This window comes from Neophocaena asiaeorientalis, unplaced genomic scaffold (genome assembly GCF_003031525.2).
Source record: "Neophocaena asiaeorientalis asiaeorientalis breed wild unplaced genomic scaffold, Neophocaena_asiaeorientalis_V1.1 scaffold469, whole genome shotgun sequence".
Classification (NCBI taxonomy): domain Eukaryota; kingdom Metazoa; phylum Chordata; class Mammalia; order Artiodactyla; family Phocoenidae; genus Neophocaena; species Neophocaena asiaeorientalis.
The window spans coordinates 1,452,383-1,467,850 of record NW_020172691.1 but is presented as its reverse complement, the minus strand read 5'-3'; the positions used below and the strand labels follow the sequence as shown (position 1 = coordinate 1,467,850).

Genomic DNA, 15,468 nt, shown 5'->3' with positions numbered 1-15,468 from the left:
ACTGATGCTCCCGTGTGTGGAGGGACCGTATTTGTTTATACAGCTGAATCTTAAGTCCACGAGTGGACATCAGAATGACATCCAGGGCTTTCAAAGGGTATAGACCAACGGGCCAGTCATGGCCTCCTACACGAGAAAGCTGTCTGACACTTTTCGAAATCACCTTCTCACCAAACCCATGTCCACTTTGCAAAGGACGGTGAGCCACCTCCGAGAAGCTGATTCCTGCCCCAGACTCCAGCTTGTGGGTGGCTGGGTGAGGACCAGGGAGTCTCCATCCAGGGAAGACACGGGTCATTTATGCTTCCACGTTAGCCGTGCTCTAGCTACCCACTGGATTAGTCAGGGATATATGACTATATGTTAGAGACAGAGAGGGAGCATGAGAGGTAGTTTAAGGCGTTGGCTCACGCAGTCGTGGGGCTGGCAGGTCTCAGGGTGGCAGGGCTGAACCACAGGCTGGAGACCCAGGGAAGAGCTGATGCAACTTGAGTCTGAAGGCCGTCGGGAGGCAGAATTCCTTCCTCTTCGAGGGACCTCAGTCTTTTCTCTGAAGGCCTTCAACTGATTAGATGCGGCCCACCCACATTATGGAGCGTCACCAGTTTTCATCAAAGTCCATCGATTTAAATGTTAATCTCACCTTAAAAAGACCTTCGTAGAGACATCTAGGCTGGCATTTGGCCACACAGCCAGGTACCTGGCCTAGCTAAGCGGACACATAGAATCAGCCGTTACTCCACGCATCTGTTCAGGCCCTTGCTTCCCTCAGCACGGTCATCCCCCAGTCACTGCTGGTCGCGGGTTAGGAACGGATGGCCCGGCAGTGCGGACACGCGACCCCATGTGGCCATGGGGCCAACCCCTGTCGTCGCCTTGCACCTCCAGCCCAGCCAGGTGGGAAGGAGGCCGCCGCACCCCCCGGGTGGTGTCGTGGGGGGCGCCTCCCACGAGGCGTCTGAATGTTCCAGGACTCTGAGCATTCAAAGCATTCCTTGGGGCTGAAGGCAGAGCAGCCCCGGTTGAAGTGGTTTCCTCTCAGCGCCGAGCCAGCCCCGGCCCTGGCGGAGGCCGCTGACTCAGGAGGCCGCTGACTCACCCGCCCGTTTGATGTCGGGAGGGCTCCCCCGCGGGCGGCCTTTGAACGTGGGGAGGAGCAGAGTCGGGCGTGACCGGTCTCCCTCCCGTCCCGCCTGAGGTTTTGAGGCCCCAAGACGGCGACTGGGAGCGCAGGGCCGGCCTGAGTGAGAGGCCGGCAAGGCGAGACGGAGGGCGCGCAGCATCCAGGGGCCCCCGGGGGCTTGTCTTCCAGGCGGAGCAGTGGAATCTGAGCCTGACACTAGGCACCGCTTTACCCACGTCAGCTTCCCCAGGGCTGCGATGGGCCCTCCCTGCATCTCCTCCCTCCTCTTTTGGGGACCCTGACGCAGGGGGTCCTAAGTGTCAGCCCCCTCACCACGGTCACCGACACCGCGACAGCTCACACAGCACAAGAATCAAATGCCGAAGGCCTCGTCCCGCCTCTCGGGCGATGTACCTGCAGGGCTCTCCCCGTCAGGTCCTTTCTTCGACCGATTCCTCCCCTGACCCTTCCCTTCAAACTCCACACAGCCCCCTCTGGAGAAGGTTCAGTTCTTCTGCTTACCTGATCTTAAATTTCCGGTAAAATACATACACGTAACATAAAATTTACCATTAGTGATACTTAGTACATTGACATCGTTGTGCAACTTAATGCGCCACCACCTAATTCCAGAACATTCCATCACCCCATCCCCATGAGCAGTCACTCCCCAGCCCCTGACAGCTGCCCTCGGTGTCTGTGCATCTGCCTGTTCCGGACGTTTCCCGTCAGTGGAATCACATCCTGTGTGTCCTTCTGCATCTGGCTTCTCTCACTGAGCATCGTGTTCTCGGGGTCCATCCACGCGGTAGCGAGGGTCAGGGCTTCTCTCCTTTCTGTGGCTGAGTGATGCTCCCGTGTGTGGAGGGACACGGTGTTTGTCTTCAGGTGACGGGCACTGGGGTTATCTCCACCTTTGTGCTGCTGTGGACACGGCGCTTCGGCCCCTTCTTATCTTTCCTCTCTTGTCCTTGTGCCCACACACAGGTCTCCAAAGCGTCCTCCGAACTCATGAGCTATTGTGAGCAGCACGCCCGGAACGACCCCCTGCTGGTGGGAGTCCCCGCCTCGGAGAACCCCTTTAAGGACAAGAAGCCTTGTATTATCCTATAGCTCTATCTTCCCTCAGCTCCTCCCTGACCCCGCCCCACCCCCACCCCAGCCAAGGCATCATTCAGTACACAGTCAAGCAAAACTCTTCATTCCAAAAGAAATGCAAAAAGTTGCCGTCACCCAGGTCGGGTAAAATGTATCCTCTGGGTTCAGATGGATTTTCAGACCCAACATCGCAGCCCTGTCGGGGGCCGGGCTCCACCACCACTTCTCATGGGAAATAGCTGAAATGCCCAAGCAACGCGGTAACGATTTTTGAAAACGGCGTTGCCATTTAAGTCATGGTCTAGAGCCGAGCTGGGCGGGGAGACGGGAAGGAGGTGGGTGAATTAGCCGCTGGCGTGGCTGACCCGGCCCGGCGGCGAGTCTCACACAGTTGGCCATTTGTGAGGACTTCAGCCAGGTTGATGATGTGATGCCTTTGGCCAGGGTGTGTGAAGTGGACAAAAATTGGGTGGAGTTGGGAGGAGGGACATAACGAGCTTTTTTCAGAAATCTTTCTCCTTTTCATTTAAAACCTTGTAATTCCGTACCGCTAAAATCGGGTGTCACTGGCTGAACTTGTAGCTAAGCTGGGTTGTGTGACTTGGATTTCAGGGGCCGGGGGGGGGGGGGCTTTGCCTGTGAAACGCACCCCTGTCACCCAGGGTCACCCAACTGTGTGGCTTTTGTGTGGCATGTGTCATCCGACAGCCATGCTGAGGCCCCCTCCCTTTCCTGGGGACCCCGCCCATCCCAGAAACGGATTTTCAGCCCATGGCTCTGGTCACTGCAACGGCCAGCTGTGTTTTCTTTAGTTTTAAGCACGAGACATCAGCGTGGGCAGTTAGAGGCTATGGTCATATTTGGCCCTTCCGTGTTTTGTTCTGTTTTTTTTCCACTTTCTGCATCTCCATGGCCATTTTTCAGACAGAAATGCAGCCTGGGGAGGCCAGCCTGGGGCCCCCTGGTGCTTCGGGGTATAAAAAGGTGCGAGGGAATTCCCCGGTGGTCCAGTAGTTAGGACTCTGCGCTTCCACTGCAGGGGGCACGGTTTCCATCCCGGGGAACTAAGATCCCGCAAGCCGGGTGGGTGGCTGGCCAGAAAAAAAAAAGGTGTGAAATTGTCTGGAAGTAGCTGCAGAGGCCCTGGAGATGGGATCCTTTGCCCAGAAATGGAGAGGCACCGGCAGTACTCCCCTCTGCGCTCACACCCAGCCGCCCGGAGCATCTGTAAGGTGTCGCGTAGTTGATGGTGAGGGCGGGCTGGGGGGCTCTTTTACAATTGCTGTTTCCTCTGTTACAACAAAAACATTTAAAGAGGTGGAGGCAGAAGGACGGGTCAGATGCACACCTGCTTTCGGCCGCCTGATCCCCGGTGGCCCACCTGCCCGTGCACCCCTGCGGGGGCGGGGTGGGAAGTCAGGATCCCAGGGCCCCCCCGAGCAGAAGGGCCCTGGGCAGCCGGCACAAGGCACGCGGGCTGGTGGGACCCGGAGCCTTGAGCTCCTCTCCCGACGCCTCTGCTCCCCTCGCGCCCCTGAGGCTCAGACCGTGTACAGCTGAGAAGGCTGGCGGGATGCCCGGCACCCCCATGGCCGGCTCCCGCGGGGTACAGACCCAGGGCCAAGCTTCTCCCCAGCACCCAGCTCTCTCCGGCCGGTCCGGGAGCACCTGGGGCTTCGGGGAGCCCGCTCCCCCACCCATGCAGGTGGAGGGGGGAAGCCACAAAGCCCCCCACCCCACGCTGCTGCCCCCGTACACTGCGCAGACAGCCAGCGGCCCAGGGGCGCCTGGCCTGCCCACGCCTGGCAGCACAGCAGGACAGAACAAAGCCTGTTCCAGAAACCCCGGGCGCACCCCACGGCTGGGGGTTGGGGAAGCCAGGGCACAGCGGGGTTAGCCCGAGGGTCAGAGGGGCAGCTGGTAGAGCGAGTCTGCCGGCGAGGACAGCCCACCAGCCATCTGCCGACTGGTCACCCTTTGCTCCGTCCGGGACAGAAGCCTTAATCCCTTCAGCCTGAGCTCGGTCTGCGCACACCCAGCCGTCCTCCTGCGCCCCTACTGTCCCGGCCTCCCGCTGCCAGGCCCCGAAGAGGACAAGGGGTCCTGGTGCTGAGGTCACAGGTCCCCGGGCCCAGGCCTGCCCTCTCTCTCGGGCCCCTGCCCTGCCAGCTGTGCCAAGCCTATCCCCACCGCGTGTCCCCGCCGACTGACCCCGGAGAAGCCAGTGGGAAGCCAAGCCCAGGACCCCTGGCCGATGGGGTGGAGGGACCCGAGTTTGGCAGCCCCATCGCTGGCGGCCGATGGCCGCCCCACCCCACCCCCACAAGCCCTGAAGCAAAATCGCACCGGGCCAGAGGCCCCCGAGTCAAGACCCCAGGGACCCAGCGGTCTGGGTAAACTGAGGCCCAGAGAGGGGGAGGACCACCGTTCCCCAGCCCCGCCCCATGGCCACACCTGCCCCGCTGCCTCCCCAGGTGCCCGCAGCCTCGGAGCCCAGGGAGGTGGCAGTGGGCAAAAGCCCCACCGTGGGTTTCTTTCCAGCGGAGGAAAAAGCGCTCTTTTCCTTTTTTTTTTTTTCTTCTTCGACATCAGGGTCCCCAGCATAGGCCTGAAGCATCAGGGCACACACAAGCTTGTGCTTTCCTGGTGCAAGTGTCAGCGTGAAACCATGGTTTTCAGGGCGTTGGGGGACTGTAAGTGCCCCGCGAGGCCGGGAGCCGGCAGTGGCAGCGCGGGCCTCGGGGAAACCGGCGCCTCTCAACCACATCCCCGGGGGAATTAAGGACACAGGCACCCAAAAAAGGCAGTCCTGGGCGACGCGGGGTTTCTGTCTGCAGCCTGCAGTGTTTCCTGTGGGCCTGGCCCGGCCCGGCCCCTCCCCCATCCTCCCTAAAGGTCACCCCCCAGGCCAAGAATTAAGAGACTCGGTTGTGACCTCCAACCCCCTTGGACGGATGGGGATGCAGAAGGTGCTCTTTCTTCCTTTGATGTCTCGGCCACCCTGTCCTGTCGTCGCTGGGCCTCCAGGCAGCTCATCCATCTCGAGCCCGGGGCGGGCAGGAAAAGGCCATTGGACCCCCGCCCCAAGCATGAGTGACCAGGGGCAGTTTCCGGGCCACGGTGAGGCCACCACAGGTCACTCATCCTTCAAGAACCTGCCGCGGGGCGCCTTGAAAAGAAGCCATATGTTTGAAACATTGTAAAGACCGGTTCCCGGTTCTCAGAAAGCAATCCGTGGTTCTAGTGGGTTCTACCCCATCTGCGTTTGGATGTCCAGTGCTTTTTATTTCTGATTTTTAAAAAATTCCAGGTGTGCCACACCCACTTTCCTGCAGTGTTTGAATATTGTGTGGAATTGTTAATACCAAGTGAATTAATGCACAATAAAAAGTCTCACTGTTCCTTTCCTCCCGGCTCCGACCCTTCCTTGGCTCCCTGGCCGCTGCTTGCGGGGTGACAGGGCGGGATCTTGGCTCCGGCGGGATGGCTTCCCCTCCACCCACCACTGACCCAGCTGCCCCGGGAAGAGGCATCGTGGATAGAACCGGGCTTCAGGCAGCAGCACAGACGAGGGAGCTTCAGCTTCTGATCTACAGTGGGAGAATTTCGGGGGAAGCTATCTGAGGAGCTCCAGGCGTGTAAGCCGCGGGTCCCACGGTTTGGAGGGCCGTGGGAAAGCGCCACGCTCCTCCGAGAGCTTGGAGCCTGTGAAGATCTTAATCTTGCCCCTTCCTGCTCTGCGTCACCCAGAGACCACCCTCGACCACCAGACTCCCAGGAAAAAGTGGAGGGAATCTTGGCCCTGCTCCATAGCACACCACGAAGAGTTAAATCTTTAGTAATGGATCTGTAAGTGGGGGACTCTGGCCCCTGAGCGGAGAACTTTCTTTGTATAAGCTAAGATCCTACATGCCGTGCTGCACAGAAAGAAAGAGAGGGAGGGAGACATGGATGTATCACTGTTTATTTTTTTTTTTTAAATAATAAAACGTTTATAGATTCAGCTGCATTAAAAATTGTCCACTATGTATCAAATATATAAGATTAGGGAAAGGAGGGGGGAGGGATAAATTAGGAGTATGGGATTAACAGATACAAACTACTATACATAAAATAGGTAAGCAACAAGGATTTACTGTATCGCACAGGGAACTCCATTCAATATCTTATAATAAATCAGAATGGAAAATAATCCAAAAATATATATATATGAAGCTGAAAAAAATTTTTTTTCTCCTGGAAAAATAAGTATAAGATTAGAAAGCCGTTCTGCTGTACCCCTGAAACTAACACAACTTTGCCAATCAACTATACTCCAATATAAAATAAAAACTTTAAAAAAAAAAAAAAGATTAGGGCTTCCCTGGTGGCGCAGTGGTTAAGAATCCACCTACCAATGCAGGGGACACAGGTTCGAGCCCTGGTCCGGGAAGATCCCACATGCCGCGGAGGAACTAAGCCCGTGCGCCACAACTACTGAGCCTGCGTTCTAGAGCCCGCGAGCCACAACTGCTGAAGCCTGCATGCCTAGAGCCCGTGGTCCACAACAAGAGAAGCGTGTCCATCCATGGATGATGGATAAACAAGACATGGTCCATCCACACAGTGGAATATATTATTCAGCCATAAAAAAGAAGTAAATTCTGACACATGCTATGACATGGGTGAACCTTGAGGACATTGTACTTAGAGGAGCCAGACACAAAAGGACAGATACTGTCTGATTCCACTCACATGAGGTCCCCAGAGGAGTCACATCCACAGAGACAGGAAGCAGATGGTGGGGGCCAGAGGCTGGGGGAGGGGGTGGGGAGTCAGTGTTTCATGCATGGGACAGAGCTTCAGTTTGGGGAGATGGGAAAGCTCTGGAGATGATGGTGGGGACGGTTGCCCGACAATGTGGATGTGCTCAATGCCACCGAGCTGTGCACTTAAAAATGGTTAAGTTGGTACATTTCATGTTCTATTTTACCACAAAAAGAAAACCTTACCCAACGTCCACCTGAATGGCTAAAATGTAACAGATGGGCGTTGCCGAGGACACAAAGCAACCAGAACCCCCAGGGCTCACTGGTGGGGTGTGAAGGGCTACAGCCAGTTTGGGAAAAGGTCCTGCACTTCCCTATAAAACTGAACACACACCTACTCTCTGACCCGGCGATTCCACTCCTAAGTGTTTACCTAACAGAAACCAAAACACATGTCCGCAAAGAGTCTTGGAAGGAATGTCAGAGCAGCTCTTCTCCCCATAGTCAAAACCGAAAACATCTCATCTTGGTCCCCTATTCAGCAACAGGGGATCAAGCCACTCCTGCCCCGGAAGCCCCTCAGCCATGTGAGGGACAAACCACCCACCACCAGGGACAGCCTGGGTGGCTCACAAGTCCACAGTCAACAAATAGCCTTACACAGAAGGATGGCCTGCATGATTGCGTTTATAGGAGGCTCTGGACCAGGCAAGCCTGTGCACAGGACCCCAAGGATGTCCACATCCTAACGTCCAGAACCTGTGCTCACGTCCCCTCACAGGGCAGAGGAGACTTTGCAGGTGGGATTAAGTTAGGGCCCCTGGATTCCCCGTGGGCCTCAGTGTCATCACAAGGTCCTTATGAGAGGGAGGCAGGAGGGTCAGAGGCAGAGAGAGACGGGAGATGCTGCGCTGCTAGCTGTGAGGATGCAGGAGGGGCCGCGAGCCAGGGAGGCGGCGCCTCTAGAAGCTGGAAAAGGCGGGAAATAAGGGAAGGAAGTCAGTCTGCAAAGGCTACACGCTGTATGATCCCAATTTGATGACATTCTGAAAAAGGCAGGACCATGGAGCTGGTGAAAGGATCACTGGCTGCAGGGGTTGGAGCGGGGAAAAGCAGGAGGAACAGGTGGGTCAAGGGAGGTTTTTAGGGCAGGGACACTTCTGTAGGACAAGGTCCTGCTGGACACAGGATGACATACGTTTGGCAAAACCCACAGAATGTACCCCAAGAGTGACCTTGAGGGTCACCCCTGGGCTGGGCAGGGTGCAGATGCAGACCCCGGCCCCATGGCAGGAGGGGAGCTGGCTCTGCTGGGTGGGAGGCCAGGCCCGGGGGACGCCTGTGGCCTCCAGCATCCAAAGAGGCCCACTGGGGTCTTGCCTGGCGGTCCAGTGGGTAAGACTCTGCGCTCCCAATGCAGGGAGCCCGGGTTCGATCCCTCGCCGGGGCTCTAGATCCCTCATGCATGCCACAGCAAAGATCCGGTGCAGCCCAATAGATAAATATTCAACAACAACAGAAGCCCATTGGGCATTGTGCCGCCAAAGAGGAAGGAGGGCTGGAGACCACGGCTCACCCTTCACCCTAGACTGTCCCCAGGGCTGGAAGGCCCCCCATTGTCGTGAAACTCCTTTCCCACCCTCCTACATGCAAATATCTTCCCGACATTCCGGAGGTTCAGGGCAGGGTCCCTGCTGCCTTCTCCAGCTCTGGTGGCTCCTGGCCATCCTTGGTCCTCGGCTGGTCCCGCATCTCCCCAGTCTCTGCCTCTGTCATCACAAGGCCTTCTCTGTGTCTGTGTGGTCACTCCTGTCCCTATAAGGACACCCACCATTGGATTCAGGGCCCACCCTACTCCAGCATGACCCCATCGGATCTATTACATCTGCAAAGACCCTGTTTCCTATTTTTTTTTCTTTTTTGGGGGGCCACGTTATGAGGCATGTGGGATCTTAATTCTCCAACCAGGGATGGAACTCGCGCCCCCTGCAGTGGAAGCTCGGAGTCCTAACCACTGGACCGCCAGGGAAGTCCCAAGACCCTGTTTCCAAGTGAGGTCACATTGTGAGTTTCTAGGTGGGTAGGAATTTGGGGGAGACATGTATCAACCCAGTACTACAGATACTTCCAAATTCTTTCGTTTGGCTGAGGAAACATCTCACTGTGTTCTCACCAAGCACACTTCCTGCTTTTATTTACTAAGGGCCTATCCCGTGGCATACAGTCCAGGGACACAGAGTGAGATCAACAGATTCTACAGTCATCACTCCCAGAGGATCTCCTCTGAGACACGGGGAGAGGGCTTTAGAGCTGGCCTAAGGCATTGGGTTGAGTTGCGTCCCTCCCCAAAACCTATGTTTGAGTCCTAACCCCAGTACCTGTGAGTGTGACCTTGTACAAAAAGGGATGTGCAGCTGAAATCAAGTTAACAAGGTCACACTGGATACGAGTGGACCCTAAATCCAATGACTGGTGTCTGCACAAGATAAAGGACAGGGAGATCTGGGTACAGAGACACAGGGAGACACACAGCGGGAAGGAGACCATGTGGCGTCAGGCACGGATCCAGTGATGCAGCCACGAGCCAAGGATCGCTGGCAGCGCCAGAAGCTGGAGGAGAGGCCTGGCGTGGTTTTGCCCTCAGAGCCTCCAGGAAAAAATCAGCCCTCCCAACACCTTGATCTCAGACTTCCGGCCTCCAGAACTGAGAGAGAATACATTTCTGTTGTCTTCTTTTTTTTTTTTTTTTCCTGCTATCTTAAACTAGGAATGTCACATAGCCAGGAACATCTGGGCGTTTACCTGGAGCTGGGAGATGGGAAGAAGTGACAGCTCAGGCTCCGGATGGAAAGAGCTGCCCTGGCCAAGGCAGGGGGACCTGACACGGGAAACTGGGAGGAGCTGGGTGTGCTGGAGCAGGGGAGGGGGAGTGGCAGGACCCGAGGCTGGAGCGGCAGAGGGCAGAAAACGGAGGGCCTTAGGGGCCGTGCTAAGGGGTCTGGAATGTTTCTAAGCAGCTCTGGGAACCCAATAAACAGGACAACAGCCAGCCAGAAAGGGCCGCCACAGGGACCCCTGAGTGGAGTGGGCCATCTGGTAAACAAGAAATGAGAATGACCATCAGTCACCACACAAACCCAAGACACCAGTATCGTTTTCAGAATCTGCCCCTTCCACCCAGGAGTTCACTGAAACCAAGAGGGGAGAAATGGCAAATTCTGAGTCACAAAGCTTCTCAGTGGGACCAGCTCCATAATTTGAGGGCCCCTTGTTCAAAAATTACAAATGTCAAGATGGTAACAGCAGAGCATTTAATTTTCTGAGTGCGTGGGCAGGCGGTTGGGTGCCGACGCCCACAGAGCCCGCCTGCCTCTCAGCAGAGAAGCTTGCAAGGCGGTTTGTTCAGAAGACAGGAACCTGTAACCGTTCTTGCATTTGCAGCCAACATTTCTCTTTCTTTGCCCGTGCCATGCGGTATGTGGGATCTTAGTTCCCGGACCAGGGGTTGAACCCACACCCCCTGCAGTGGAAAGCGCGGAGTCTTAACCGCTGGAAAGCCAGGGAAGTCCCTGCAACCAGCCTTTCAAGAAATTCGATGCCAAAGTGTTCACTGACCTCGAGTTCTACTTCACAAAAACTTTGTTCAGGAGATGGCGTAAATTAGAAAAAAAAAAAAAATCTCTATGTCCCTTCCAAATCAAAATGACAGCATCTTATTTACGAAATGAAGAGGCTCATCTTTAACTGGGATGTTCAGAGACAGAGCCATCACATCACAGCAGCCTCTGTAGCCAGGTCCATCGCACAAGGGCCGTTCAAGCACGACATGCTCATTCGCTCTTCTTTTTTTTTTTTTGCGGTATGCGGGCCTCTTACTGTTGTGGCCTCTCCCGTGGCGGAGCACAGGCTCCGGACACGCAGGCCCAGCGGCCATGGCTCACGGGCCCAGCCGCTCCGCAGCATGTGGGATCTTCCCAGACCGGGGCACGAACCCGTGTCCCCTGCATCGGCAGGCAGACTCTCAACCACTGCACCACCAGGGAAGCCCCTCATTCGCTCTTTTGATCTATCAACACAAAATGCTGAGCAGTGCAGAATGGGGACGTGAATATGGTGGCGAGAACAGGGAATTAACACGCCAGATCTGTATCCACCTCCGTAGCTGCCCTTAGAGCCTCTTTAGATTCTGATGCTGTCTCCAAAAGGAGCTGAGAGGCATAGACTGACAGTATTGAAAGACCAGACCCATCACACAATTTTAAATCTGCAGCCTGTCAGCCGACCACACCTCTCGTAGTGCGCAGTGAATTCCCGTGTCTATAAATCCTGTCGTCGCTTTGCGAATCCTGTATTCTATTTTCTCCACCACAATCTATATATTTTTTCTTCTGCAATTTCTTTAGCCTATTTTGACATTTCTTCCTCTTCATCTTTTCAATACATTTAAAGACCTCAACGAGTGGAACCTGACCGGCCTTCCCTGGGACCTTGGGCAAGTCACTCTAACCCACGGGTGCTTAGTTTCAGAGTTGAGAGCAAGGCCAAATCGCCAAATGAGACCTTCAGGGGTTCATCATGCTGATAAGAGACACAACCCACAACCGAGATGAAATTCACACAGATACCACTAGGTCAAAATATCAAAAGTAAGAACTTGTAAGGATCCTTCAATCGTTCCGGAAGACTAGTCCTACCATTCTTTCGCCACTTTTTTTTTTTTTTTTTTGGTCTTTTCAAGTAGGAAAGTAAGTTTTTTAAAAATTTGATTTAAGTATAGTTGATTTATAATGTGTTAATTTCTGCTGTACAGCAAAGGGATTCAGTTATGCATATATATTTTTTCTCATATTCTTTTCCATTCTTGGTTTATCACAGGATATTGAATATAGTTCCTTGTGCTATATAGTAGGACCTTGTTGTTTATCCATCCTATACATAACAGTTTGCATCTGCTAATCCCAAACTCCCGATCCTTCCCTCCCCACCTCCCTGACCCTTGGGAACCCCAAGTCCGTTCTCAATGTCTGTTTTCACCATTTCTGTAACTTCAGGTTCATTGCCCTACAAAAGGAGATGCAGCACATACACACACACACAGAGGCACAGTCGTCCCAGTGTTAGACGGGCACGTTGGGTTCTTGGGGAAGCAGAATGCCTTGTGTTCAGGTTGCTTATTAGAAAGGACTTCTGGGATCACCAGATGTGGAAGAGAGAGGAAGGGGCCTCAGGCTACCCCAGGGGAGCTCTGGAGCTGGACCAGCCTTGCAGAATTGTCCCCTGTTGGGCCCAAAGACAGGACTCTCTACCTCCATGTTGATCAGCCATTGGATGGGCTGCCTCCAGGACGCTGGGACCCGGGGCTGGGCAGCTGTCTGCAGCCGAAGCATTTCCTGAAGGGGCTGACAGCTGAAGGGTGTCCACTGACAACACCCCCAGAAGCCGGGGCAACTCGTCCCTCCCTCCGTGAAGGGACATGGCAGGTGTATCTCCACGCCCACCAGCCCCATCCATCCTGAGCTTTCATATCCAACATCCTTCTGTGCATAAACGTCTGGCACCAACAGACTCTAATGAAGAGAAACCTTTGGAAATTGGCTGACATCAACAAGAGAAGGATAACGCGTCCCACCAGCCAAACTTCACGTCGCACACATTTTATTTACGATTAGAAAGTTTGTTTTTGTACTCAGGAAAGGGTAAGCAAGACTTTTAAGAGGCTGTGGTGCAGAAGCAAAAGTGCTTATCTAAGCGATGACTTGAGTCCTGTTTATCAGCACTTCTGCCTTTGACCCGCAGCCAGCCTCAAACCCTGCCCCCTGGGATGGTCCCTCCTCCGAAGCCCGCCCACTCACTGGTTCCCACCCGCTGAGTGGTCTGTGAGATTCCTTCGCAAGCAGCGGCTGGACTGTGAAGCCCGGGCAGCCAATGAGGTGGGCTCAGGATTCAGTCTCCCCCAAAGATGCAAAGAGATGGAGGGACAAGAATCCCACACGAGAGGGCTTTGGCGGCAGCGGCAAAGCCTCCTAGATGAGGGGGTTCCCCCTGGGTGGCCACATGAGGCTCAGCCCTTTCTGCGGGCCACGTGTGGCTGATCTGGAGAAGCCAGCGCTGAGTTTACAGTGGCAAGAGGGATGCAAGGCCTCACTGGAGAGCCGGCGCTAAGAACACGGGGCTCTTTCTCACCAGAATTTATCACTCTGGGAAGAACTCCAAGCCCAAGCTTGAGAAAGGCATTTTCCCTCTAGTCAGAGCCCAGTCTGCGTCCTGCCCCGAAGCAGAGTGGTGGGCTGGAGGCTGGACCAGCCAGCAGGTGGCCAGGGTCACATCCTTCTCATGCCTTCCGTTTCCACAGCCAATCTCAGCAATGTCTGCAAACTCCCCTCCTATCAGTGAGAAAATGAATAATCAGATAGGGCATCATTAGGATTCTGGAACAAGTACTTGTGACACACCCCCTTCTAGAGTCTCAAGTCCTAGGTAGGAGGTCGGCTTTAAGCAGGAGAAAGGCGAGTTTCTACTCTACAGAACATTCAGGAAAAGCTCTGCTTGCATCGCCCCCAACCCACTCCCCACGTGTCAGGAGAATCTAGATGATTTTGGGTTTGGCAAACACTCACATCCCCATCCTCACAGCCACGTGGAGCTGTCCAGGTGGAGAGGAGGAATTTCCAGACCAGGGTCTCAAAGTTTCATGGGACAATCTGGGCACACCTATGGGGTCAGAGCTACGGTCCCCCACGTGTGAAAGGCTTAGGGGTAAAAGAAAGCAGTTCCCTTGGGTCGTGGAACTGCTCTCCCAGCAACGTCCCCCCACCGGGAGGAAGTAGTGGAAGCTGCCCTACGGCCGACATTCCTGCTGCTCTTGACTCTCTGCCAGCCTCATCCTGACCACCTTTGGAGCAGAGAGGAAGTGCCCTTCACGTCTGGTCTCCTTCCTGGCCAGCACACTTTGAGACATTCCCTCTGGAGTCCCTCTGACTTCAGAAAGCACCTCAGATCCGGAGGGCCCAGGATCCTGGAACCCACTGTCTTCCTGTGACTGTCCGGGAGGGTGGGAAGAGGGGGACGGCTGGACAGTGGGTCTGCACGGCCTCTGAGAGCAGTCCAACAAGAGGCAGCGCTGTGAGATGAAAAAAGAACGAGCAGGGCAGGTTCCGCCACCAACTCAGCTGGGGGACTTCAGCAACTCAACTCTCTGCGTCTCAGTTTCCTCGTTTCACTAGTAGCACCAAGGCTGTTGTGAAGATATTTAATGGGCGTAAGGTACATAAGAGGTATCCAACACGTAAAACTGGCTGAGGGTTTAAGATGCTGTAATGCCCTTGACATTCCCCTGGCCTAAGGGACAAAGCAGACAGGCTGGGACCTGGGACGCTTTGCTGCAGTGCTTGCACCTGGACAAACATCTCCTCAAGCAACAGAATAGGAAGAAACTATAAGGGACTAAAAATAAGTGCACGCATGCGGAGTTGGGACAAATTAGGAAAAATAAGATACAAAAAGGGCAGAACCCAACTGCCACTTCTGAGGTGCCGGAGCAAAGGCAGGGTCCTGTGCATGACCCCCGCACACAGCACCACCAAGGGTGTGGCCAGACCATCTAAGTCACCTGTCTGGCCTGACCCCTGTATCCCCCGCTATCCTCACCCCACTTAAGGGAACAGCTCACCCCTCTTCGGGGATCCAGCAATGGAAGCTGTTACTTGTTTTCCCTCCCTCAGGCTTCAGCACAAGTACCAGTAAAGCCTTGCCTCCTCTGGCCTCTTATCAATTTCTATTGATCAATGAATCCCAGGTCGGTATCACAAATAAGTGACAACTGTCTCTTTCAACTCCCCTCGGAGCGCTTCCACCCAAACGTTGAGCCCGAGTTTACTCTCTGTTCCTGGGCCTTATCTCCCCTGCCAAACTGCCCTCTCTTGGACAGACTCAAGAGGCCTGCAAGAAATCACCCTGCACTACGGGAAAGGTAAAAAATAAACTTAGAGAGGACATCGCCCGCTGTCATGGCTGCTGTGACCCAGGGCAATGCTCAGAAGGGCGAGCCTAGGCGGCTCCTCCTTCCATCCCGGCACTGAGGTCTGCCAGCCGGGCTGACTTCCCCCTTGGCCGGCCGCCATTTCCTCTCCGTTTCCTGCCCATTTCTCCGAAGATGGGAGGCTCCTGAGGAGGAGCCGGCCCGCTTCTCGGAAGGGGCGCCCCGCCTTCGCCCTGCTTCCTGGGCTGGCCTGGGGGACCGGGGACTGGCCTGCGGGGCCGAGGCCTCCGGCCCGAGTCCTGAGAGGGGCCGCTGCGGGCTACCACAAGCTGTACCCCAAACTCGCGCAGCACCTGCGCCGCTCCAAGCGCTTCTGCGCCGCCCCCGCCCCTGCCCTTGCCCTTTGCGCCGGGAAGCCAGCACGAGGCCCCGCCCACCACCAGGCTCCGCCTCCGCGAGGCTGCGCAGAAGGCACCAGAGCGGGGGAACGCGCATCCTCAGACCCTGACCCTAAGGCTCGG

General features: G+C 55.3%; 1 protein-coding gene across 1 annotated transcript in view; it reads left to right on the top strand.

Annotated features, from left to right (window-relative positions):
• Positions 1–2,263, top strand: part of GNG7 (G protein subunit gamma 7) — a 106,084-nt gene extending 103,821 nt beyond the window's left edge. Inside the window, exon 4 of the mRNA XM_024740140.1 lies at positions 2,111–2,263. Coding sequence (XP_024595908.1) covers positions 2,111–2,236 — 126 coding nt within the window. The 3' untranslated portion in view covers positions 2,237–2,263. The remainder of the gene's footprint in view (positions 1–2,110) is intronic.
• The last annotated feature ends 13,205 nt before the right edge of the window (positions 2,264–15,468 follow it).